The sequence below is a fragment of the Oncorhynchus tshawytscha genome, linkage group LG01 (assembly GCF_018296145.1).
Source record: "Oncorhynchus tshawytscha isolate Ot180627B linkage group LG01, Otsh_v2.0, whole genome shotgun sequence".
Lineage (NCBI taxonomy): Eukaryota > Metazoa > Chordata > Actinopteri > Salmoniformes > Salmonidae > Oncorhynchus > Oncorhynchus tshawytscha.
This window is the reverse complement of record NC_056429.1, coordinates 24,391,458-24,415,958: the sequence shown is the minus strand read 5'-3', so window position 1 is coordinate 24,415,958 and position 24,501 is coordinate 24,391,458. Positions and strand designations below refer to the sequence as shown.

Below are 24,501 nucleotides of genomic sequence, written 5' to 3'. Positions count from 1 at the left end.
ACCACTCTATTTTTTTATGTAACCTTTATTTAACGAGGCAAGTCAGTTAAGAACAAATTCTTATTTTACAATGATGGCCTGCCCCGGCCAAAACCTCCCCTAACACGGACGACGCTGGACCAATTGTTTGCCGCCCTATGGGACTATTACAATGATAAAATAAATACTGCATGCCATCATGATGAAAAGCCAAATGACTGCCAATTACCATTTGTAGACAAGCAGTATACTGAGCATCATCATGTAAGTTTACTGTATTCACTGGTTCAATTGTCACCGCCAGCCAAATATCCCCTGGAATTTGGTGAGCAATAAATCCTAGTAGCAACACTTGGGCCCCATTCGTTGCACTTTAAACACGATCGGATTGATAGTAATGACAACATCCACACCTTTAACAATAAATCAGGAAGGAGGAAGGTATAGTTCTCACAAATACACATGTAGCCTACTGTACTTTCTCCATACTTTCTCAAACACTCGCCGTTAACGGTCATCACCTGCGCATAGGTAAAACTCAATGTCCATGTAAGGATAATTGGGCCCTGCACTTTTTCTGGATATTCTGCACGTTTGCAGTATTTCAGTCCATTGGAATGAGTTTTATCACTGGTTGGAGACGCAGCGTGAAGAAAAATGACAGCAAAGGGTGAGTCGCACAATCCAAGTAACTAGGTTAGTTGCAGTAGCCCTCGTTTCTCCCGAAGAAACCCAGCGATCTTTTATTAACAAAAAATATATACAGCAGCCTAAACGAGTTGTATTTGTGGTCACAACAGTGATTGGTTTATGTAGTGAGAAATGTATGTAATTTGGGGAAATAATCTGTAGTTAGATGGATTTGATTAACATTGAATGGTTGTGTAACCATTCTGATACAAGATACAAAAGTTAGTGTATTTGTTATATATTATAACGTTATTGCCAGGTGTTATTTTAGAAATAAGATTTAGACCGCATGAAGAGGAAATGTAATAGATGTATACAAAAATGTGCACACACACAAGAAAATGAAGCTAATTTATGACTGTTTCTACCTATCGAATCAGTACACTTGAAAACGTTCAAACCTAGGAATAGCTTCTCTTAATGTATTGTCTAGGAATAGTTTCTCAAGTATAATCTAGGGAAAGCAGATTTGTAATCACAGTACCACCATGTTGCTCTTTAACATGACAGGGCATCACTCGTGATTTAGGCCTACATCTGGAGATGAATATACAATAAAGGTCAAGAAGTTAGGGTAAAATTAGGCTAAATTAGTTATTTTGTAATAACAATACACCAAATATGTATAGGCAGTTACTGAATTTCTACCACTGTTTTCCTAGTACTTTCATTTCGTATTTTCTAAGTGCCCAAACTGCTTATTAACTATAGGCTACTAACTAACTAGGTTGTTAAAGTTGTGTGGGCACGGGCCCACCCACTCTTTTTATTTTGTATTTTAAATGGGACATTATTTGTCTCGTTACCTAAACATGCAAACACCATCCGATAGAATTCATAGCTAGCGTTGCACTGGAATGACATTCACTCGAACGGGATTGGTGGCCAATAATAACTAACTGAAAGCCACACCCCCAATAAGCCACGGATATGGCCAAAATGTGATCTGTTTTGTTACTGAATTTCTGGCTATGCTTGTTATGAAATAATTACAAGTTGTTCTACTGGTATTTATTCTGGAGTGAGGCCTATGTAGAAATATGGCACCACCACTCCCTCTCAGGTGATGTGCTTTGATAAGGAAAAATACAGTGCTGAATATAAAGCTATACTGAACAAAAATGTAAATGCAACATGTAAAGTGTTGGTCCCATTTTTAATGAGCTGAAATAAATTATCCCAGAAATGTTCCATTTGCACAAAAAGCTTAATTCTCTGATTTTGTGCACAAATGTGTTTACATCCCTGTTTGTATTTCTCTTTTGCCAAGATAATCCATCCACTTGATAGGTGTGGCATATCAATATTTGTATTTAAAAAAATATATATTTCACCTTTTATTTAACCAGGTAGGCTAGTTGAGAACAAGTTCTCATTTGCAACTGCGACCTGGCCAAGATAAAGCAAAGCAGTGTGACACAGACAACACAGAGTTACACATGGAGTAAACAATAAACAAGCCAATAACACAAACAAGTCAATGACACAGTAGAGAAAAGAAAGTCTATATACAGTGTGTGCAAAAGGCATAAGCTGATTAAACAGCATGATCATTACACAGGTGCACCTTGTGCTGGGTTCAATAAAAGGCTACTGTAAAATGTGCAGTTTTATCACACAACACAATTCCACAGATGTCTAATGTTTTGAGGGAGTGTGCAATTGGCAGGCTGACTGTAGGAATGTTTACCATAGCTGTTGCCATATATTTGAATGTTAATTTCTCTACCAAAAGCCGCTTCCAATGTCATTTTCGAGAATTTGCCAGTACGTCCAACCTGCCTCACAACCGCAGGCCACATGTAACTACGCCAGCCCAGGACATTCATATCTGGCTTCTTCACCTGAAGTATCATCTGAGGCCAGCCATCCTGACAGCTAATGAAACAGTGGGTTTTCACAACTGAAGAATTTCTGCACAAACAGTCAGAAACAGTCTCAGGGAAGCTCATCTGCATGCTTGTCGTCCTCACCAGGGTCTTGACCAGACTGCAGTTTGGCATCGTACCGTATTCTGTGAGCAAATGTCACTTTCGATGACCGCTGGTTTGCTGATGTCAACGTTGTGAACAGAGTGCCCCACGATACCATGACGAGATCCTGAGGCCCATTGTCATGCCATTCACCCATCGCCATCACTTCATGTTTCAGCATGATAATGCACGGCCCCATATCACAAGGATCTGTACACAACTCCTAGAGGCAGAAAATGTCCCACTTCTTCCACTGCTCGCATACTTACCAGACATGTCACCAATTGAGCATGTTTGGGATGCTCTGGATGTGTACGACAGCATGTTCTACTTCCCACCAATATCCAGCAACTACGCACAACCATTGAAGAGGAGTGGGACAACATTCTACGGGCCACAATCAACACCATGATCAACACAATGCGAAGGAGATCTTTCGCACCGCATGAGGCAAATAGTGGTCACACCAGATCCACAGCCCTACCTTTTTTAAGCTATCTGTGACCAACGGATGCATATCTGTATTCCCAGTCATGTGAAATCCATAGATTAGGGCCTAATAAATTGATTTAAATTGACAAATTTCCTCATATGAACACCAACTCAGTAAAATTGTTGCATGTTCTGTTTAATTTTATTCAGTGTATATAGGGAAATAGTGAACTATAATTGTAAATGAGAGCAAAGATTAGCATCTACAGGAGAGGAATTAGATTACAATTGGAGATTTTGGCATTGTTAAATGAGACGCATATGCTAGTGCTTACTGTATGTTCTGTCTGGTATACTGTGACCCTAGGGACACCATGCAGACTGAAGAAATCTCAGCCAACCCCAATGTCTCCCCAACACTTAGTTTACTGTACATGGGAAACATGCAACAGTTTCTGTGAAATATATATTTCTCATGTCAAGGCATTGAATGGGATCTGATTCATTTAGTGATTCATAACAGCATGATTTTGCTTCTAGGTTGTCCGTCATACACAGTGCAGAACTTGACCCCATGCACACAGATTTCAAGTAAGTTTTCCCTTCTGTCAATTTCTGTCCCCTAGGCATGTTTGACAACATATTTCTGTTCATAGACTTTCTTTGGGCATATTACGTTTTGGTTCATCTACACCTGCACTGAAAATATTTTTCAGTCAGGATTTCTATGGGTTGCAATATTATGTTACTCACACAATAGTCCCTATTGAAATAGTTTCCATCCCTTCCAGCTCACCTTTTTTTCTAAATGGCCTCCATTTTGCCCCCCTGTTTCAGGTTACAGATACCAGGCAACAAAGATTTACTCAACTCTACAGAACCATTGAACACGTAAGTCTGAGCCAATGGCTGATGGCCGGGTGATATACAGGGTTGAGTAGTTGGGGAAAGGTTATTGAAAATCAGCAGTAAGCGTGAGGGCAATGACATCGCTCCTTCCTGCTGTTCAACATATTAATAATTCAGAGAAGTACGCCATTAATGCTGGCTATAATATCTGCTCAGGTCCAGGCAGGGTGGGATCAAGAGGAATCCCAGCCTATGTTCTCAACCATAGAGACACCATTTGATTTCAATGCCTCTCCACCCTGAAGAGAAAGAGAGGATGGCCATATTGCCGTACAGTTGTAGAGAGGAAGATGAGATGTGATTGGTTCTACCTTTGGCACAGTGTGTCATTGGGTTCCTTAGGTTATGTCACCAGTATTTCCTTGTGCTACACCACCTCTGGTCTTTATCTGTTCCATTTGTTTTAAAACAAGTGCATTTGGTGTGTCTGAATTGTTCGGTGGCTGTATGACATCGATATTTGATCATTCCCAAAGTCTTAAACAAGCAAAGAGACTTTACTTAGACCTTAACACAAATGCAGACACACCATTTTTATCTCATGTCTTTGAGGAAATAACTGCTTAATTATGGATTTTGTGGAAGGTGGAGCTGTACATTAAATTAATTGCTTTCCCATGATAATTTATAACAGAAAGCAATGTAAATTCCTTAAATCAAAAAGAGCAGGAGCCTGAATTGAACCCCTAGATGCTGTCCTAGTGCTCATATATTTCAACACTTCAACTGATTCAGATCTGCAGATCAGAGAGCAAGATAACGGAACACTGTACTGTACATGTACATTTGAATCTACTGTCTACACAATGTCTCTGGGCCCTGTTGAAATTAACCACCTACTAGAGGAGAGTGTGGGCCACTTTTTTCAGGCAAGGCTTTGCATCCAGAGGCAAGATGTTCATTGTGTAAAATGTTTTCATACATCGAAGAAGACAATCCACCCACACATGCCCCTGGTGTGTACTGTTGGTCAACTCCAGCATCGCTCAATGAATAAAATACAAGGACAGGTTTCTTGTGTGCCCTATGGCTGTCAGAGGGGTGGAGATGCAGTGAGGTGACGTATAATGGGAGCAATGATACGCTGGTCTGATGTGTCCCTGCTGCACTGTCTGCTGAATAATGTTCCCCAGAGGAAACTAACTAACCTTGACTGAGGCAAAGCTGACCTCTTTGCACGTGTCTTGAGATTCACAGATTTACCATGTTGTGGATCACTCTTCCTCTATGACCTAAATTTAGACAGCTGTCTGAGAGCTCATTCTGATAAGTGACTGGCTATTTCCATGGGTCATTCACTTTCAGAGCGATTGGCTGTAGTGTAATTGCTGGATCTCAGTGGTACTCATCTCTCTCTCTCGCTACGCAGTGTTCTACTGGCTCTCTAATAGGGGGCACCCGGGGCAGTGCGTCTGTGCTGCTGCTGCAGTAGTCAGCCTGAGTCACTGCAGTAAAGGCTTCCTCCTTAGCAGGAATCTTCCTCTCACCGGCATCAAGTCATTCTACATCTCTGTCTGGAATTTTGCAGAGAGATTTTGACATTTTCCATTCAAGATATTCAGGGATCTGAATGAGTTCTGCTGGGGTGTTTTTGCGGTCATCTGAGTGCAGTAGCCTATTGTCTTTGGTTGATGTTATACTCAGGGTATCACCTTTCTGTGGTGCATAGTGAATTTTTTGGCTTATGTTTTTTGTTGTTTATCATTTGACTCGAGTCCTGTGCAGCTAGGCCAGCCCTGCTACTGCATCAGCCTATCAGAGAAGAAACTGCAGTGTGTAGCGTGAGTGTGATGATGGGAGGAGGTGGGACAGGAGGAGGAGAGTTAAGGAACTGTGTGTGTTTGTGGAGGCGGAGTGTTGGGGGGTGGAAGATGTTTAGTTTCTCTGTGTGATAGTCATCCCAATCTTATTAAGGGCTGCGTTCTTCCTCCCCTCTCCTGCCTGCTTGCCTGCTGCTGCTGTTGCCAGAGGTAGAGACTGTCGCGCTGCGCCGCTGGAAAGGCCTGAGCAGATAGTCAATTCTCTTCTGCGTTTGCTGTCTCTATACCTCCCTCTAGTACTCTGTCTGCCAGATGAAAATGTCAGGGGAAGCAGAAACTCTATCAAACGGGTAAGAGATATTTTGAGGCTGCGTGGTGAAGTGATAGGTACTGACAGTGTGTTGAAGTAAACCGAGAGATGCTGCATTTGTGGTTTTGTGTGTGAATGTAATATACTGTCACTAGTCATTTCTACTGGGATTGAAACCAGAGGGTTCTCAACTCAGCTGTATCCAGAAAAACTGAACAGGTTTTGTTTTTTAAGATCCACCTCTTCTCTTTTGTCTGATGATTTCATTGTGTTTAGAAGCAGCTTGTTTTACTGCAGTATTACTTTGTTGGCATTTCTTAACTTACTAGTACTTTAATTCAATGTAAATTAACACCGGTGAAAGCTTTCAGGAGGAATCCAGATAAAGCAATGTTTTATCACTCTGTGTGTGTGTGTGTGTGTGTGTGTGTGTGTGTGTGTGTGTGTGTGTGTGTGTGTGTACATTCGTCTGAGTGAGAGTGTTGTGCATATTTGATTACCTCTCAGAGCAATGGTCTCTATTGTGCAAGTTTCCCTCCAGAGAATTCAGCATCACGAAGTTGCTAACTTCAATTAATTAATTATCTGGACAATGTATGCTATGCACAACCTTTCAGGAAACAATAGCCGCCATTGTGTGTACATTATCATGCCATTTCTCAGACCCATCTATGCCCCTATTGAGTTTATGGTGAAGTCTTTATAACTGTGCAATGCTAAGCTACCGGGCACTGCAAGCTAGGCTGAAAAGACAGGCTACACGGCCTCCTCTTCCTAGTGTCCTGATGGCTAATGTCCAATCGCTGGAAAATACATTTTGTGAATTCAGAGCAAGGCTTCAGTCGCAGAAGGACATCAGAGAATGCCGTGTCTTTGTTTTTACAGAGACCTGGCTTACGGACAATACACTTGACTCTGCTATACAACCAGACAGCTTTTCCATTTTCTGTATGAGTCAAACGGCGGTTCTAGTAAGAGTAGGGGGAGGTGTATGCTTCCTCATCAACAATTTCTGCTGTACCGAAGTTGAACACATCTCAAGCTCCTGTTCACCTGACTTGGACGTTCTGATGCTAAAATGCCTACCTCACTATATGCTGAGTGAATTAATGTGTGTTTTTTTCACAGCTGTGTACATACCGCCAAATGCAAACATCAAGGCGACACTCAGCGAACTGTACAAGAACATTAGCCAGCAAGAATCCTCTCACCCGGAAGCAATTGTCACTGTTGATTTTAAACAAGCACATTTAAAATATATATATATATTCCAAAATATCACCAACATCTATCCTGTCCCACGAGAGGAATCAACGTGCTGGACCATGTAAATACAAACATCCTTGACTCGTACAAAGCCATCCCTCGCCCCCACTTCGGCCAATCAGAACACATCTCTGTTCCTACTCCCTGCCTACAAGAAGCAAGTCAAGAGGGAGCCACCTTTACAGAGAATAAATAGGTGCTGGACAGAGGAGGCAGATTCAATGCTGAAGGAGTGTTTTGATAATATTGATTTGGAATATGTGTAAAGATTCATCCACCCAGGACTCATCCATTAACATTGAGGAATATACATTGTCACTCAACAGGCTTTATTAGGAAATGTGTTGATGATGATGTACCCACAATAACAATCTGGACATACCCCAACCAAAAACCCTGGATGAACGGAGATATCTGTACCATGCTGATAGCCCGTACAGCAGCATTCAGTATCAGCAGAATGAACCTTGGCAACTTGGTGGCGCGTACAAGGCAAGCAGATACGAGCTCTGCAAATCCAATATGGAAGCAAAAAGACAATACAGACTCAAACTTGAATTGATGTTTGACAACTCAGACTCACGACGCATGTGGCAAGGACTACAGACTATCACAGACTACAAAGGCAAATCCAGCTGTGTGGTGCCCACCAAAGCCTCCCTCCCAGAGGAGCTTAACATATTCTATGCTCGCTTCGAGGCTGACAATACTGAGTCATCCAGGAAGACTCGCTGCTCCAGACGACCTGGTGCTTTTGCTCTCCGAGGCTGACGTGAGAAACTCTCAAAAGAACATCCCTGGCCATGTCTTCAATGTGTGCTGACCAGTTGGCGGGCATCTTCTCGGACATTTTCAACCTGTCCCTGTCCCAAGCTGTAGTCCCCACCTGCTTCAAGGAGACGACCATCATCCCAGTGCCCAAGAAAAACAAGGTGATATGCTCAAATGATTTGCACTCACCCCAGAGTCTGGTATGGCCCACATCAAGGCCAGCATGCCAGGCACACTGGACCCACTCCAATGTGCCTACTGCTCCAACAGATCCACGGAAAATGTCATTTCCATCACTATTCACACGGCCCTAACACATCTGAACAAGAGGAACACCAGTCAAAAGTTTGGACACACCTACTCATTCAAGGGTTTTTCTTTATTTTTACTATTTTCTACATTGTAGAATAATATTGAAAATATCAAAACTTATGAAATAACACATGGAATCATGTAGTAACCAAATAAGTGTTAAATAACATCAAAATATATTTTAGATTTGAGATTCTTCAAAGTAGCCACCCTTTGCCTTGATGACGGATTTGCACACTGTTGGCATTCTCCACCAGCTTCATGAGGTAGTTACCTGGAATGCATTTCAATTAACATGTGTGCCTTGTTAAACGGCGTGAGCGACGTCATCTAAGAAATGTCTGTTCTAAATTCTTCAGGAAGCTTCATTTACCCATCACTGTTTTTTTTGTGACTTCACAAAAAGCCAAATTTGAAGACACCAATGGTAACATCTTATTCTCTTACCTATTTTAAATAATACCGGTAGAATTCGTGTTCGCAGATGGGCGTGGTTTACATAGCTAGGTAGTTAGTCTACTGGTGCCAAAATTGTACTGCAGTTTGTCAGCTAAGAGGTTTTCCATATTCATCTAAGGCAAATATACTTATAGGTTTCTGCTTTCATCTGTGTCTGGTGTTAGCTAGTTACTGGCTAGCTAGGTATTCAGCCAGCATGGAATAAACGCTGGGGAAGGGTTGCCCAAAACTCGGATGCAGTTGTCATGTCATTACATCAAGAGACATGCAGAACGGGAGATTCATACAAAATTCTTGACATCATTGATAGTCATGATATATGAACATTGTCGGGCAGTCAATATATGTAATGTACCTAGACCTCAACCTGTTTCAACAAAAATTGTCTAAGATGGACTAGCTAGCTAGCTAGTGCTGACAATTCCTTTTGGGCTAGCTAAATTATATAGCCAACATTTCGTCTATGTTGATGCTTTTACAATAACCAAACAGTAATTTGTGAAACAATAACAGGATTGGATGTTGTATGCAATATCTATGTTTGAGTTGCTTTGTCTCAGCAAGTTGTCTTGACATAATCTCACTGCAACACTGCATCATAAGCATTTTCAAAGAACTGTCTGTCATGGTGAGCTCCCCGCCCACTTAGTCTGTCTTTTCAGTCTTCCTGGTAGTTATCGGGATGAAATATTGTGGGTGATGTTTTAGTCTTTCAAAACGCTAATTTACATAGGAATCAGAATGACTGACTGTTAGGGACTTTTTAAAGGTGTTTGCTGATTGTATCAACTGATTAGAAACTGGGCCTTATGGAGACTGTGTGGTAGTATTGACCCCTAGACTGTCTGTGTTGCGCTGACATTCATGACTGTGTGTTGTAGTGAGCAGGAAGTGAATGACCTATAGCTGCTCATATGATGGAAGGATGGTATGGTCATCCCCATGTCATTAGCTTGTGAAGGGGAGGAAATAAAGGCCTGTTTTTCAATATGGAACCTAATGGATTCATTATAGTTTGAGAGAGTTCAAGCATGGTCCAGCATAAAGAGGTCCTCTGTATCACTGATCTTCAGGAATGCAAAAGGATGGCTGTCAGTTAGTCACCCTCATTGTAGAGATTCTCCTCAGTTGTGTAGGCTAGCCTCCATTGTTTGGCTTAATACATTGTGTACATGAACCCAATTTGCTGAGAAGACATTTTGTCATCTTTGGGATTGTTAAACTTGGGGTGGTTTTGGTATGAAAATAGTGTGGCACAGGACTATCGGGATTTTCAGCCTGTTGAACAGCCTGCTCTTGTTTTTAATGGTAGGGAGCCTTGACATCAATATTTGTTTGTTTGGGATGAAGATTACTCTATATTCAAATATTTGGTGAACCCCCACTTATCAATATTTTTTTTTAATGCCAATGAATGAGAAAGCTGCTCACTGAAGAAACTGTGGTAAAAATCCAATGATCTTGTCAGATGAGAAAAATGTAGCTTTAAGCTGATCGCAGTAAAATAACTGTCGATGATGGAACCGCAGAGAAAACGATGTGAAAGCCTGCTCAGATCAGGTGGGAGAGTGGGACAATATCATGACCTGCGCTCCTTACAGAATGTTTTGGAGGTGTTTTGTGTTCCTCTTGACCTACCACTAAAAACAGAACAGGGGCACTGCAGCAGAGTTGCCTGGGAGAGAAAAAGAAGTGACGTGGCTCTTTTTAAAGATATCTGTTACTGTAGATAGACAGTGAATTACTCCTTTGTAGTTAATGCTGTGTCATGCTACTCTATAGACTGAGCTCATAGACATTTCACCTAGTTCTTGACATGAACAAACAAGATTTTGTCCTGGGGTTCATTCATAAAAGAATAGAACACATTTAGGTCCACTGGGAAGCTGGCAGTAATAAGCTTCTTTCATTTGACAATGTAAACCTCATTTATCTCAGAGGCAAATGATTTACTTGTTTGAGGGGAAGTCAAAAATAGAATGTGTTATTTTAACATGTAGGTTCTCCACTGAGGACCAATGGTAGGTATTGGCCAAGACCGTCATTATGTGTTAAAGTAACATACTTAATTCACCTAACCTTCATCTGTCTCTTTCCCCTTTCCTGTATCTCAGGTCCCAGAAGTCAGACCTGTCTGTGGCCCTGGAGGACTGCATGGCAGCGTTGGACCTGTTCCTGAGGAACGACTTTGAGGAGGCCCTGTCCAGGCTTCACTGCAGGTGAGAGACCGGGACACTGATTGTGTGGGTCGACACAAGTGACTGGTGGTAATACTGTGTGCTAGTTTCACAAACACCAAATAGCACTGGCAAGTGGTATGGTTTCCTGATCAGTTTGTGCTTCGCCAACTCCTTTCTTGTTCGTTGTCACCTGGCGACCGGGCTAGGCTGGTGCTACAGTAAAGTGTACACTCTGTGCTAATTTAATAAACACCATCTCTCCTATTGGACACCCCTTCAGCATTGTGTTCAAAAACACAATTGTGAAGTTTCCTATTACTCTGTGAATTATCTCTTTCATTATCATCAACAAATAATCTTTTCTCTTCTTTGGCCACTCCCAAATCACAGTTTCTCTCCAGCCCTCCCTAGTGTGTCTCCTTTCTCATCCCCTCAGTGTTACACAACTCAGTGGATATACAGTACTTATCTAATCCCTCCCAGTTTCCATGTTGATCTCCTCTTTTACTTCTGAAATGTACATGGTAGTCTAGTATGAGCATGAAATTAAGGAAATATTTACCCCAAAGGGTAATCTTGGCAAACCTGCCATTGCCCAACCCTCTTGCTCTTACCACGCAAGGCTTGGCATATTCTGTCAGCTGTCACCCTGGGGCTAGGCAATGGGAGTGATGGTAGACCGAGTTCTGTAGGCAGAGCAAAGGGATAGGCATTTAAACTGCCCTCTGGCTTCCTTTGTTTGCTACCGGTGTTCAAAGAAAACCTTTGTGGGAAAAGCCTCCACGTCATCAACATCCTAGTGTGTAATATCAACTAATGCGTTGCTGAGCATATGTTTAACACAGTATTGTGTGGGAGAACAGTAATAAGAGACCATCTATAAAATAAAATAAATAACCCATAGAGAAAGCCAGTGGTGCTGAAATAGCAGTGCGTATCTCTTTCTCTCTCTCGTTCTCCCTCCTTTCCTTTCCTCTCCTCTGTTCAGGCTGATGTACTGTACTGACACAGTAAGCTGGGCCAGGTATAGTTTAGAATCTCTGCAGCACAGCACACATAGTGGCAGGCTTTCTCTCATGTACTAAACATCTATAATAATGCAGAGTATGTTTATACTGTGGTTTGTATTTTCATGTCACAGAATGCTAAACTCAGCAATATATATTTGCTGAAATATACGTTTGATCAAACAGCAAGATCATCATAAGCTACTGCATGTTCATAGTGAAAGAGACAAAGGCTTGCAGTTCGATCTGATTTTTTTTTTTAAGGACGAAGACACTGCAATGACATCAAAACAAACAGCCAGCCTCATGCTTTTAAGCACAGCTTTATATTCGGATTAGACAGTAAGATTCTGCATTGCCTGCTTCTCTCTGAAGCTACTAGCTAGCTGTTCAAACATGCGGACTGGGCAGGAACAGCAGCAGGCCTTATGTAATTGTCCTGTCCCAGTCTCAAGTACTTGGTTGTCCCCCCCCATTCCTAATGAGTGCTTTACACTAGGTGTGGAAGTGTTGATCTAGTATACATTGTAAAAGGTTGGGGAGGGGCTGCTATACTGTACAACATGTACAAATGGAACACATGTTCAGACAGAGGTTGTAGCGTCCCCACCTACTGTAGAATGGTTTCGTCTCATTGGCTGGCCAAGATTCAGGCAAAAAGGCAGAGGCACAATGGATAGCAACTTGCACTACAAATCTTACTACTCTGAAGACGAGAGTAACCAGCTTAACAGAGCTCACTACATTGGTGCTCTCCCCCATTCGAATGCTTTATTCTTAGGAGCTGTGTCAGAGCAATTTGACCACACAAACAACTAAAGTTGCCTCATGTTGGCACTCAACGTGAGCGCTGTCAGGTTCTGTAATTCACTGAAACGTGCACGATGAGACGGAGAACCTCCCTCCTGCTGGCTGGCTCTTTTTAAGTTGGTGGGTTTTTTTTTTTTGCAGAACATTAGATTAGGTTTACCCATGACAGTGAATAAGCTTCAAGAGTCAGGAGTGCAGGCCCAACAGTCATCATTGGCCCTTGTCCATCTCTGTCTCCACAACAGTCAACAACAGTAGACAAGCAGGCAGGCAGGCAGCAGGCACAAACATTCCAATTCATGGCCTGTTTTTACCATGCTGCTTTTTTTCCTGACGAAATGTCTCCTGATTTGAATCCCTTTTGAAAAACGACACTATATATACAAAAGTATGTGCACACCCCTTCAAATTAGTGGATTTGGCTATTTCAGCCATACCCATTGCTGACAAGTGTATCAAATCGAACACACAGCCATGCTATCTCTATAGACAAACATTGGCAGTAGAATGGCCTTACTGAAGAGCTCAGTGACTTTCATGGTGGCACCGTCATAGGATGCCACCTTTCCAACAAGTCCGTTTGTCACATTTCTGCCCTGCTAGAGCTTCCCCGGTCAACTGTAAGTGCTGTTATTGTGATGTGGAAATGTCTAAGAGCAACAAAGGACTGTGAAATGCCAGGCATGCAGACATGTGACATTACAGTGAAGAAACTCACCAGCATTATCCTATCCTGCCACTGTGACTATGGTGGAACCTGCTGGGAACAAGTCAGACCAGCGCTCCTTGTTGTGGAATGTTAGTGTCACAGTGTGACATTCAGGGAATTCACATGGGCCTGTATCCAAGAAAACATATTGTAACTTAAAGGAGCTGGGCTTTTTAAAGAGTTTTTGGTCAGAAAATACATTAAATATATTAAACTCAGCAACGTCTTTTTTTCAGGACCCTGTCTTTTAAAGATAATTCGTATTAATCCAAATAACTTCACAGATCTTCATTGTAAAGGGTTTAAACACTAATTCCCATGCTTGTTCAATTAACCATGAACAATTAATGAACATGCACCTGTGGAACGGTCGTTAAGACACTAACAGCTTACAGACGGTAGGCAATTAAGGTCACAGTTATGAGAACTTAGGACACTAAAAAGGCCTTTCTTCCTTTGGTGAAAAACACCAAAGGAAAGCTGCCCAGGGTCCCTGCTCATCTGCGTGAACGTGCCTTAGGCATGCTGCAAGGAGGCATGAGGACTGCAGATGTGGCCAGGGCAATAAATTGCAATGTCCGTACTGTGAGACGCCTAACATGCTGACCGGACACGTCGCGTGCACGAGCCTTGCAAAATAAATGTTGAAATCCATGTTATTCAATTATTGCACCCACACTGCTCGCGTGCGCCAATGAGCGTCTGCGTTGCCAAGGGCTAAAATAGAAGTCATTCCTATTTCTGACGCAGATCGTCCTGCCTCTCCCATCTCCTCATTGGTTTATAGAAGCAGGTACCCACGTGCCATCTCCTCATTGGTTATACCCACGTGGGTGGTTGAAAGACGAACTGTTTTGCCGGTCGTCGTGGTAATACTATGAAAGTGTAGATGCCAATCACCATATAAGTTCAAAGATGAAAAAGTCTGGAAGGAGGAGAGATGACTAGAAACGATTCGGTTGACCGTTTTATGTGTGGATTGATTGTCGGAGTAGAGGACCTTGTGCTTTTCAGGTAAAATAACAAATCAATGTTTATGTCCCAGGACAAATTAGCTAGCAACAGCAAGCTAGCTAAATAGGACAAATTTGCTAGCAAGTGCAAGCTAACTAGCTAAATTGCCATACATGTTTAATGCTTTTCGACCTGTCCCCAAATTAATGTCGGTTCAGATTTTGTTTTGATATTTTAACCTGCGTGTCGTGATCGCGTTTGGTGTGGGAGGACAAAATAAATGTATGCACGATGGCGCATGCGCGCAGCCGGTTTGGGTTCCGTGTAAGACAGCACTACAGGGAAACAGGACGGACAGCTGATCGTTCTTGCAGTGGTAGACCACGTGTAACAACACCTGCACAGGATCGGTACATCCAAACATCACACCTGCGGGACAGGTACAGGATGGCAACAACAATTGCCAGAGTTACACCAGGAATGCACAATCCCTCCATCAGTGCTCAGACTGTTCGCAATAGGCTGAGAGAGGCTGGACTGAGGGCTTGTAGGCCTGTTGTTAGGCAGGTCCTCACCCAGACATCACCGGCAACAACGTTGCCTATGGGCACAAACCCACCATCGCTGGACCAGACAGGACTGGCAAAAAGTGCTCTCCACTGACGGGTAACGGTTTTGTCTCACCAGGGGTGATGGTCGGATTTGCGTTTATCTTCGAAGAAATTAGCGTTACAGCGAGGCCTGTACTCTGGAGCGGGATCAATTTGGAGGTGGAGGGTCCGTTATGGTCTGGGGTGGTGTGTCACAGCATCATCGGACTGAGCTTGTTGTCATTGTAGGCGATCTCAACGCTGCGCTTTACAGGGAAGACATCCTCCTCCCTCATGTGGTACCCTTCCTGCAGGCTCATCCTGACATGACCCTCCAGCATGACAATGCCACCAGTCATACTGCTCGATCTGTGCGTGATTTCATGCAAGACAGGAATGTCAGTGTTCTGCCATGGCCAGCGAAGAGCCCGGATCTCAATCTCAATGAGCACGTCTGGGACCTGTTTGATCGGAGGGTGAGGGCTAGGGCCATTCCCCCCAGAAATGTCCGGGAACTTGCAGGTGCCTTGGTGGAAGAGTGGGGTAACATCTCACAACAAGAACTGGCAAATCTGGTGCAGTCCATGAGGAGGAGACGCACTGCAGTACTTAGTATCTGGTGTGGCCACCAGCTGCATTGACTGTTACTTTTGATTTTGACCCCCCCCCTTGTTCAGGGAGAAATGATTCAATTTATGTTAGTCACATGTCTGTGTAACTTACTCAGTTTATGTCTCAGTTGTTTAATCTTGTTATGTTCATACAAATATTTACACATGTTAAGTTTTCTGAAAATATATACGCCGTTGACAGTGAGAGGACTTTTTTTCCCCGCTGAGTTTACATATTGAATGTCAATGATTATATACTTATACTTTTACAGTAAGAACATCCATACATGTGCTCCTCTTCATTTGTTTCGAAGACATACAAAGTAAGATTTTTTTGTTGAGACTGCATTTTGAGAAGGCAACAATCGCTGCTAAAAATATAGCTCAATATTTCTGTTTCTCTTTTTCTTCCTTCACAGAATCAAAGACAGTATGTACCATGCGCTCACATATGCCACCATACTGGAGATGCAGGCCATGATGACCTTTGACCCGGAGCACATCCTGGCAGCGGGTAACACCATGAAGGAGGCTCAGGCAGTATGTCAGCGGTAAGTCTCATTTGTAATGGTCTACATTCTAAAACGAGATCTTCAAAGTTCTTGTATGCTATTTATTTCCTTTAGAGGCAACAAAAGCAAAAACAAATGTTTTGGCTCAGTGATAGCTATTCAATCATGAAGATAGGAACCACATGATCTGATCAAGTGAAACCACTTTGTGAATTTTGTAACATGTGTTTGTGGCAAAACAAGACACATTTACCTCAAACTCCTATTATGAAGAACAACCATATACAGGCAAAATATATTTGGCTCTGGATGAACCCGGCCATTCCAGTGGGGAGAACCTCTGGCTGTTTTGGGAGATGTTCATCCTGGTCTGTGGTGGCTGGTTAGCTGTTCTGACATAATCACAGAGCAAATATCACCCAGGTCCTATCAGATCTCGCTGGCTGGTGGAATTTCAGAGCGGCCTGTAACAGTGAGTGTGTGAAAATGTGCTATATGGATACGCCTCTCCAAATGGTGGGACACATACACACACACACACGCACACACACACACACACACTCCCAGACTGGGCCTGCCACACCGCCTGAGAATCTTGGGTGGGTCAGGGGAACCCCATGACCGTGGACCCTGTGCTATTCTAAGAGCCGCTCTACATCTTATCTACACAAGCCATAAAATGTGTCTGGGCCACACTGATTTGCATGAAGAGTAGATATCTACGCAAATTCAACTTTTACAGAAGGTTTAACATTATCCCACGGATCACTGATCAGCAGTGGTTACAGGAAACCACTCATTATATGCTTGTATCTCCCTTAATCCATATCATGTAATTCCCAATACTGAAACCTGATCTGAGTTAGCTATACTGTTGGTCAATGTCTGTCAATGAATGTAGTTACCACATGTCACCGTTTTTTGATATCCAAGCACAAGAATGTGTTGAATTCCAAGTTTCTTAGCTCACACATCCACAGACTGGTGTTGAGTTGTTGCGAACCAACTCTGCTATGTCTGTCTCATCGAACACTGTATTGTAATGTTGGATTTCGTGTGTAATAGTGTAATTAAGTTCTGTGTGTAATCTCTCCCAGGTTCCGCAAGAAGTCAACCTTTAGCAACAGAAACTTCACAGAAGGTTAGAACATACTTACTTCAGTACATTCTAACTTCACTACACACGAAGACACAGACATACTGTTTTACCACAAGCCTCGTATCTTATCATCACTAGTGTGAATTGAACAATTGTTTTCATTGCTATTATTCCTAAATAAATAAAAACCTGCTACTGTGAAATATACTCTGTTTTTGATGTTTTCATTTAATACATTTACTTTTTAGCAGACGCTCTTATCCAGAGCGGCTATGGGTTAAGTACCTTGCACAGGGGAACATTAACAGATTCATGTTTTTCTCACCTCGTAAGCTCGGGGATTCAAACTAGTGACTTCAGTTACTGGTTCAACGCTCTTAACCACTAGGCTACCTGCCAACCTATTAGTTAGCTAACCTTGTTGGTTGTTCAGTACTTGAGAATACAGTTTAAAATGTGTTTCTTGTCTGTGGGTTTACTGTGCAGCCTCCTGCTGATGTAATGGTTTGAGGATGTCAGAAGATAATTGTGCTGTCATTTTCACCTCAGAGGAACTCCACGCTGAAGTGTGCTATGCAGAATGTCTCCTACAGAGGGCAGCACTCACCTTCCTTCAGGTAACCTGCTGCTACCACATCACCCACTGACGCTCACTATCTCTTTGCAGCACTGATACAGATGTTCAAGTTTATTGTGCATTTATGATTTTGAAATTGTTCTTTACCCCTGTTTCTGTAGGATGAAAGCATGATCAGTTTCATCAAGGGAGGAATCAAAGTGAGGAATAGCTACCAGACGTATAAGTAAGCACTCTTGATGTAGTATATGGCCTTTATAGTGCATTTCCCTAATGTCTCAACTTGTGCTATTTTTTTACCCCCTTTTCGTGATATCTAATTGGTAGTTATGATGATGTCACATCGCTGCAACACCCCAACGAGCTCGAAGGTCGAGTCTGGCGAAGGTCAAGTCATGTGTCCTCTGAAACTTTACCCACCAAGCCGCGCTGCTTCTTATCACACCTGCTTGCCTAATCCGGAAACCAGCCACACCAATGTGTTGGAGGAAACACCGTTCACCTGACAACTAAAGTCAGGCGCACAGCCTGCCACAAGGAGTCGCTAGAGCGCGATGAGCCAATCGTGCGCCGCCTATAGGGCTCCTGGTCACAGCCGGCTGTGACACAGCCAGGGATTGAAGGCGCCACTCGGGAGGAACCTATCAACTCGTAAAGAATGTACATCTGTATTTCAGAGAGCTTCATACGGTCCTCCAGTCCTCTACCTACGTCCATGGTGACAATCATGGGCATTTTGAAGGCGGGGTCAAGCTTGGAGTAGGAGCCTTCAACTTGGTGAGGGAACTGCTTCATGTCGATAATGTTTGTGGTCCAGTTTTCTGGACTGGTAGATTGTATAGAAGGACCTTTTTGGTGTGAGGTTTATATAACTCTGTGTAACTCAACGCATTGCCCTGATTGGTACAATGTATAATTGTGTCTGTCTCATCTCTCACTTTTTCACTCCTGTGTTCTTGGGTTTTGTACAGATGATCTCCATGCTGCCCACACGGACCCTTAGGTTACTGGAGTTTGTGGGTTTCTCTGGAAATAAGGTAGGTTTCCTACTGTTAACCTGGTGTGAGATGCTGAACTGGGCTGGATGGACTGTTCTAAGTCTGCAGTGTCCTGTGTTGTGTGTGTCTGCAGGAGTTTGGCTTGCAGCAGCTGACGGAGGGCTCTGCAGGGCAGACTTTCAGGTCCTTCCTGTGTAACATGCTGCTCCTCTGCTACCACACCTTCATGAGCTTCATCTTGGGTGAGAGACAGGTTGATGTTACCACACATTAAACGTCACCGCACTGACCTTTTCATCTCCCAAAACAAGCCTTATAGGAGTGGGCAAACTTTTTGGCTCGAGGGCCACATCACGATTTTTTGGGGGACCAATTGTTTGTTAAAATCAATTTCGCGGGGGCCTCCCGAGTAGCGCAGTGGTCTAAGGCACTGCATAGTAGTATTTGAGGCATCACTACAGACCCGGGTTTGATCCCAGGCTGTGTCACAGCTGGCCGTGACAGGGAGACCCATGAGGCAGCGTACAATTGGCCTAGCGTCGTCCGGGTTAGGAGAGGGTTTGGCAGGTCGAGATTTCCTTTTCCCATCGCGCTCTAGCAACTCCTGTGCCGGGCCAGGCACATGCATGCTGACACGGTCGCCAGGTGTACAGTGTTTCCTCCAACACATTGGTGTAGCTGGCTTCCGGGTTAAGCGAGCATTGTGTCAAGAAGCTGTGTGGCTTGGTTGGGTTGTGTTTCGGAGGACACACGTCTCTCGCCCTTAGCCTCTCCCGAGTCCGTACAGGAGTTGCAGCGATGGGACAAGACTGTAACTACCAATTGTTTTCCATGAAATTGGGGAGAAAAAAGGGGTAAAAAAAACAAGAATTCACAAAAAATAAATACTTGAAAAATAGAAATAATGTTTGTCTCGTGGGCCAGATTGAAGTGCCCGGACAGACCAAACTGACATGAAATAACATTGTCTTTTTCTCTTCACGGCTTGCAGGCACAGGGGAGGGGGATGTGGAGGATGCTGAGAAATTGCTTCAGCCCTATCTCAAACAGTATCCTAAGGTCAGTGAGGACATTTGTATAATTTATAGCAGTAAAGTACAATTCTATTCCAATTGTAATGGTTTTGTGAAATATTGTGAATTATTTGGTGCATAGGCCTGTACACACACTCATTCCAATCAAAACAGTTTATAGTGAAACAGTGTGTTCTATACCTCTGTTGTTTTAAGGGATCTATCTTCTTGTTCTTCGCTGGTCGAATAGAGGTTATCAAAGGAAACCTGGATGCTGTGAGTGTAGATGAATGATTTTGACTACTACCAAAATGATTTTGTTTAGACTACAAACCATCCCTTTTCATGTGTTGTATTTGTGTGTACCAGGCTATAGAGCGCTTTGAGGAGTGCTGTGAAGCTCAGCAACAGTGGAAGCAGTTTCATCACATGTGCTACTGGGAGCTGATGTGGTGTTTCACATACAAGAGACATTGGAAGATGGCTTACTTCTACGCTGATCTGCTCAGCAAAGAGAATGCATGGTCCAAGGTGGGACATTCTGCAGTGATTGTATTTTGCATATCAGTACTATATAGTCAAGTATGAAGGACATAACATCTGTTTCAGTACAGTAATGGTTGCATTATCTCGAAGGCACATGTCTTAACAGAATATGGATTAGCTTGTTTTACAGCTTTTAATGTATTCCACTTAGTCTCCAGAGGGCCAAATTGATGATGATGCCTAAAGTGTAGTAGTAGTTTCAGTAGTAATACATGCACATTTCCCTCCAGGCAACATATGCCTATATGAAAGGTGCCTACCTCAGCATGCTGACCAGGGAGGAATGCCAACCATTCCAGGAGAGCGAGGTAGCGCTGTTCAGGTAGGTCACTGCAATATACAAACCCCTGTGTCACCATAATGCTTTGTACTCTATTTATTTCATTCTACCTACGGTTCTTGTATAATCAAGTCATTCTATCCAAATGAATCAATATGTTACATGTATCCATTTTCTATCCACTCCAGGCAGGTACATGGGCTTAAGCAGAAAATAGCTGGAAAGTCTTTGCCAACTGAGAAGTTTGCCATCCGAAAAGCCCGTCGTTACCTGACTGAGAACCCGATAACGCTCCCTGCACCTCCTCTGGTCAGTACTGCATGGTTTGACAGCATGTTCCCTATTACATTGTAATTATAGTGTAACAAAATACTACTATTATCTATGTGTGGAATACTGTGACACCCGGTGGCCTTGTCTGTCCTCTGCAGGAGATGATGTACATCTGGAACGGCTACACAGTCATCGGTAAACACAAAGACCTCACGGAGGGCATGCTGAAAACACTGGACGAGGCGCAGGCAAAACTCGACAATAGCCAAAGTAAGTTATTATCATGTTTAGCAACACTGTTTAGTAGAGTTTTGTGATGGGGCTTGATTGTTGTACTTTGTGTTCCGAAGGGACAGAGTTCTCCATAGACGACCAGTGTTTGGTGAGCCTGCTTAAGGGTCTGTGTCTGAAGCACCTGGGACACCAGGAGGAGGCTGAGGCCTACTTCACCTTGGTCCTTTGCAAGTGAGCGCCACACACACACACTCACTCGCACACACACACAAAGTCGCGTACACTCATCCTTTCACAATATGATAGTGGAAGAGACCTACTCTTTTACTATTCATTACAAGTTTATTTCATTTCTTGTTTCATTCCTGATCTCTGTTGTATTTTTCTCTTGTCAGTGAAACACAGATCAAGTTTGATCACTACTTGGTTCCCAATGCACTGCTTGAGCATGGGCTGCTGTGTCTGGAACAAGGGAGGAAGGAGGAGGGCATCAAACTACTGGAGACGGCCAAGTGAGTGTCTTGGTCCTTACACAACATAATTATCTCTACCCATCTCAATACAATAGTTAATTGAAATTCTGAAACCTGTCTTTTTTACAAGAATTCTATTAGTATGTAAAGTAAAAATCATCTGGCCAGGCCTTTTCATTGTTCCCCTATATTTACAGGCAAAATTACAAAAACTACTCCATGGAATCACGGACACATTTCCGAATCCAAGCTGCTTTGCACAAGGCCAAGGCCACAGGAGAGAATGGGATTCACACCATGCCCTCCAGCCCGTAGCTGGTGTGGGAAAAACGGGGCCAATGTCCAGCCATCCCACAGTGCAGAAGCCCAACGCCGCAGGGATGAGGCAGAGTACCAAACCACCCACTACCAGCAACAAGCATATGACTGGCCAGCCACCGAGCTCTTAGAAAGACCCGCAACACTACACAAGCATAATGTACACTGAAAGGTCAAAAGCATACAGACAATAGTATTTACTCAGACAAAGAAAATATACGCAATATATAGAAAATACCACACTGCTGGATGTAGATGTACAGGGTTTCATCAGTCTATTGCAAAAACCTATGGTTAGATACCCATCCCTGAATGTTCACCTTCCAGCATAAATACATACATTCACTGGTAAACATGTTTTTTCACACCTGTCACAGGGGTTTTTGCAAAATATTTGAGTGGTTAAAGGTATTCTCATAGCTTTTTCCCTCTGCTCTGAGATAATGACTAAAAGCACTGTGGCCAATCTTGGACAATGTCTGTCTTGTTGACCGTGATCTATTGCAGATAACCTCCTGCCCTAATGCCTTTATCTCTGTGCTTCTATGACTGGTTTTATTTGTGTATTTCAATTTTCACCCTGAACAGCTCAAGGGAAGTTTTGGCACATTGGATCAACTGAACCACTTTCTGGGAAGGAATGCATGACCAGTCCAACTGAATTTTTGTGGATATAGTGCCCACTGACATCTGCACAAAGTTAAATCATCCAGCCATACAAACACATTGCAGGAATGCACGTGTGATGGTAAGGGGTTATTTTGTCTGTTTATTTATTAACTGCAATGGCAGCTTTTACAAAATTGTCCTGTTTTAAGTGGACCGATGAATGTGTCTTTTAGAAAGGCAGGCTCCTTGCTTGTTCTCTACATGTGGACACAATCCAACAGTACTTGAGCTCAAACAAACAAGTCTTTCAGATTGACACAGGAAAGCCAGGCTGCCAGTTTCATCTGTAGTGAGTGAAGTGTTGACAACCACAAGAGCCTTCCATATATACATATGCAGGTCCGACATCAACATAGACAATAATGGCTTACAAGGAGTTGTTGCACATTAACAGTAGTGGAAAAAGTACAAGTGACAATACCTTGATAGAAAATAACTCAAGTGAAAGTCAGCAAAATACTACTTGAGTATAAAAGCCTAAAAGTAATTAGTTTAAAATTGACCTAAGTACAGTGGTGGATAGGGTACTCAATTGTCATTCTTGAGTAAAAGTAAATGCTATACATCAAGTAACTTGTATTACGCAAACCAGATGACACAATTTTCTTGTTTTTTTTTACGGACAGCCAGGGGCACACTCCCAACAGTCAGACATAATTTACAAACGCAGTATTTGTGTTTAGTGATTCTGCCAGTAGGGATGACAATGGGTTATATTGATAGGTTGTGAATTGGACCATATTGCTGTCCTGCATGAGCATTCAAAATGTAATGAGTACTTTTGGTGTCAGGGACAATGTGTGAAGTAAAAAGTATATATTTTCTTTAGGAATATAGTGGAGTAAACGCTGTCAAAAATATAAATATTCAAGTACGTACACCCCAAAAAGTAGTTATTCAAAATATTTTTACTTAGTTACTTTACACCACTGTAAATGAAATAGTTACGTTCTTGTGTAATAAATTATCTAATAAACTGTATATGATATTTGTGATTAGAAAAAGGGTTACCTTTTTTCATGTTCTATGATTATTTAATCTCTATTTACAACAAAATAAGTATCCAAACCCAGGCATTAGAGTGGTGTCTTGAGTTTAAATGTTGGAATTAGAGCTGATTTAGCTGTTCATTCTTAGAATAAGGTTTGGTGTAAAAGCAATTTAAATATCTCTAAAGGGTGAAGGAAATGTATAAATAGATTTTTTTCAAATATAGAGATTATCTTAGTTTGGGATGTTCTAATGATTAGGTCTGACATTTTCTTGTTTTGTTCCATTATTTTCTTTGTGTGTACTATTTATGTCAGTAAATTCAATCTTATTGGCTCTGTGATGAGGTCAGAATATGATATGGGGCATGGCTACTGAGCAGATTGACATTCCTGGACCTGTACATACTAAATGTTTGTTTTGTAATTTAAGATTAAATTATGAAATAAGTAACTCAAATTGGGTCTGGTTAGTTTTTTGTTACTCTTGTACGACCCATTTGCTTTTGGATAACTGGATGAACTGCACTCCGAACACCACGCTGTTGTCTGGATTTCAAATGTACCATTGTTTGTGATAGTCCATAATTTTGTCTTTCGTGTAATGGTATCAAGTCAAAACTGCCATACCAGGCAGCCACGAACCAACCCCCAACAAAAAAACATAATATAGGCCTTTTATACCACTATTACTATTACTACTACTAATAATATTACTATTACTACTATGCAGTTCAGTTGAATGTGGCTTGTACAGCACATGTCGTGGTTGGTTCCTGGCTGCCTGGTTTCTTCGTT

General features: G+C 42.4%; 1 protein-coding gene across 3 annotated transcripts; it reads left to right on the top strand.

Moving 5' to 3' along the window:
• The first annotated feature begins 398 nt into the window (after positions 1 to 398).
• On the top strand, positions 399 to 24,157 carry LOC112247678 (tetratricopeptide repeat protein 39A). Of its 3 annotated transcripts, XM_024416529.2 has the most exons (20): positions 400 to 649; positions 3,615 to 3,665; positions 3,912 to 3,965; positions 10,976 to 11,080; positions 16,142 to 16,273; positions 17,332 to 17,375; positions 17,883 to 17,950; positions 18,072 to 18,136; positions 18,588 to 18,687; positions 18,882 to 18,947; positions 19,042 to 19,150; positions 19,900 to 19,967; positions 20,138 to 20,197; positions 20,291 to 20,452; positions 20,698 to 20,789; positions 20,936 to 21,056; positions 21,179 to 21,290; positions 21,371 to 21,485; positions 21,650 to 21,766; positions 21,925 to 24,157. In XM_024416529.2, exons 1-20 carry the CDS (start codon positions 597 to 599, stop codon positions 22,040 to 22,042), a joined length of 1,812 nt encoding a protein of 603 aa, XP_024272297.1. In that variant the 5' UTR covers positions 400 to 596; the 3' UTR covers positions 22,043 to 24,157. The 3 variants fall into 3 exon arrangements, with proteins under 3 accessions (XP_024272359.1, XP_024272297.1, XP_024272416.1); XM_024416591.2 differs by lacking the exon at positions 20,138 to 20,197 and having other exon boundaries at positions 399 to 649; XM_024416648.2 differs by lacking the exons at positions 400 to 649; positions 3,615 to 3,665; positions 3,912 to 3,965 and adding an exon at positions 5,436 to 6,093.
• Positions 24,158 to 24,501: the final 344 nt, after the last annotated feature.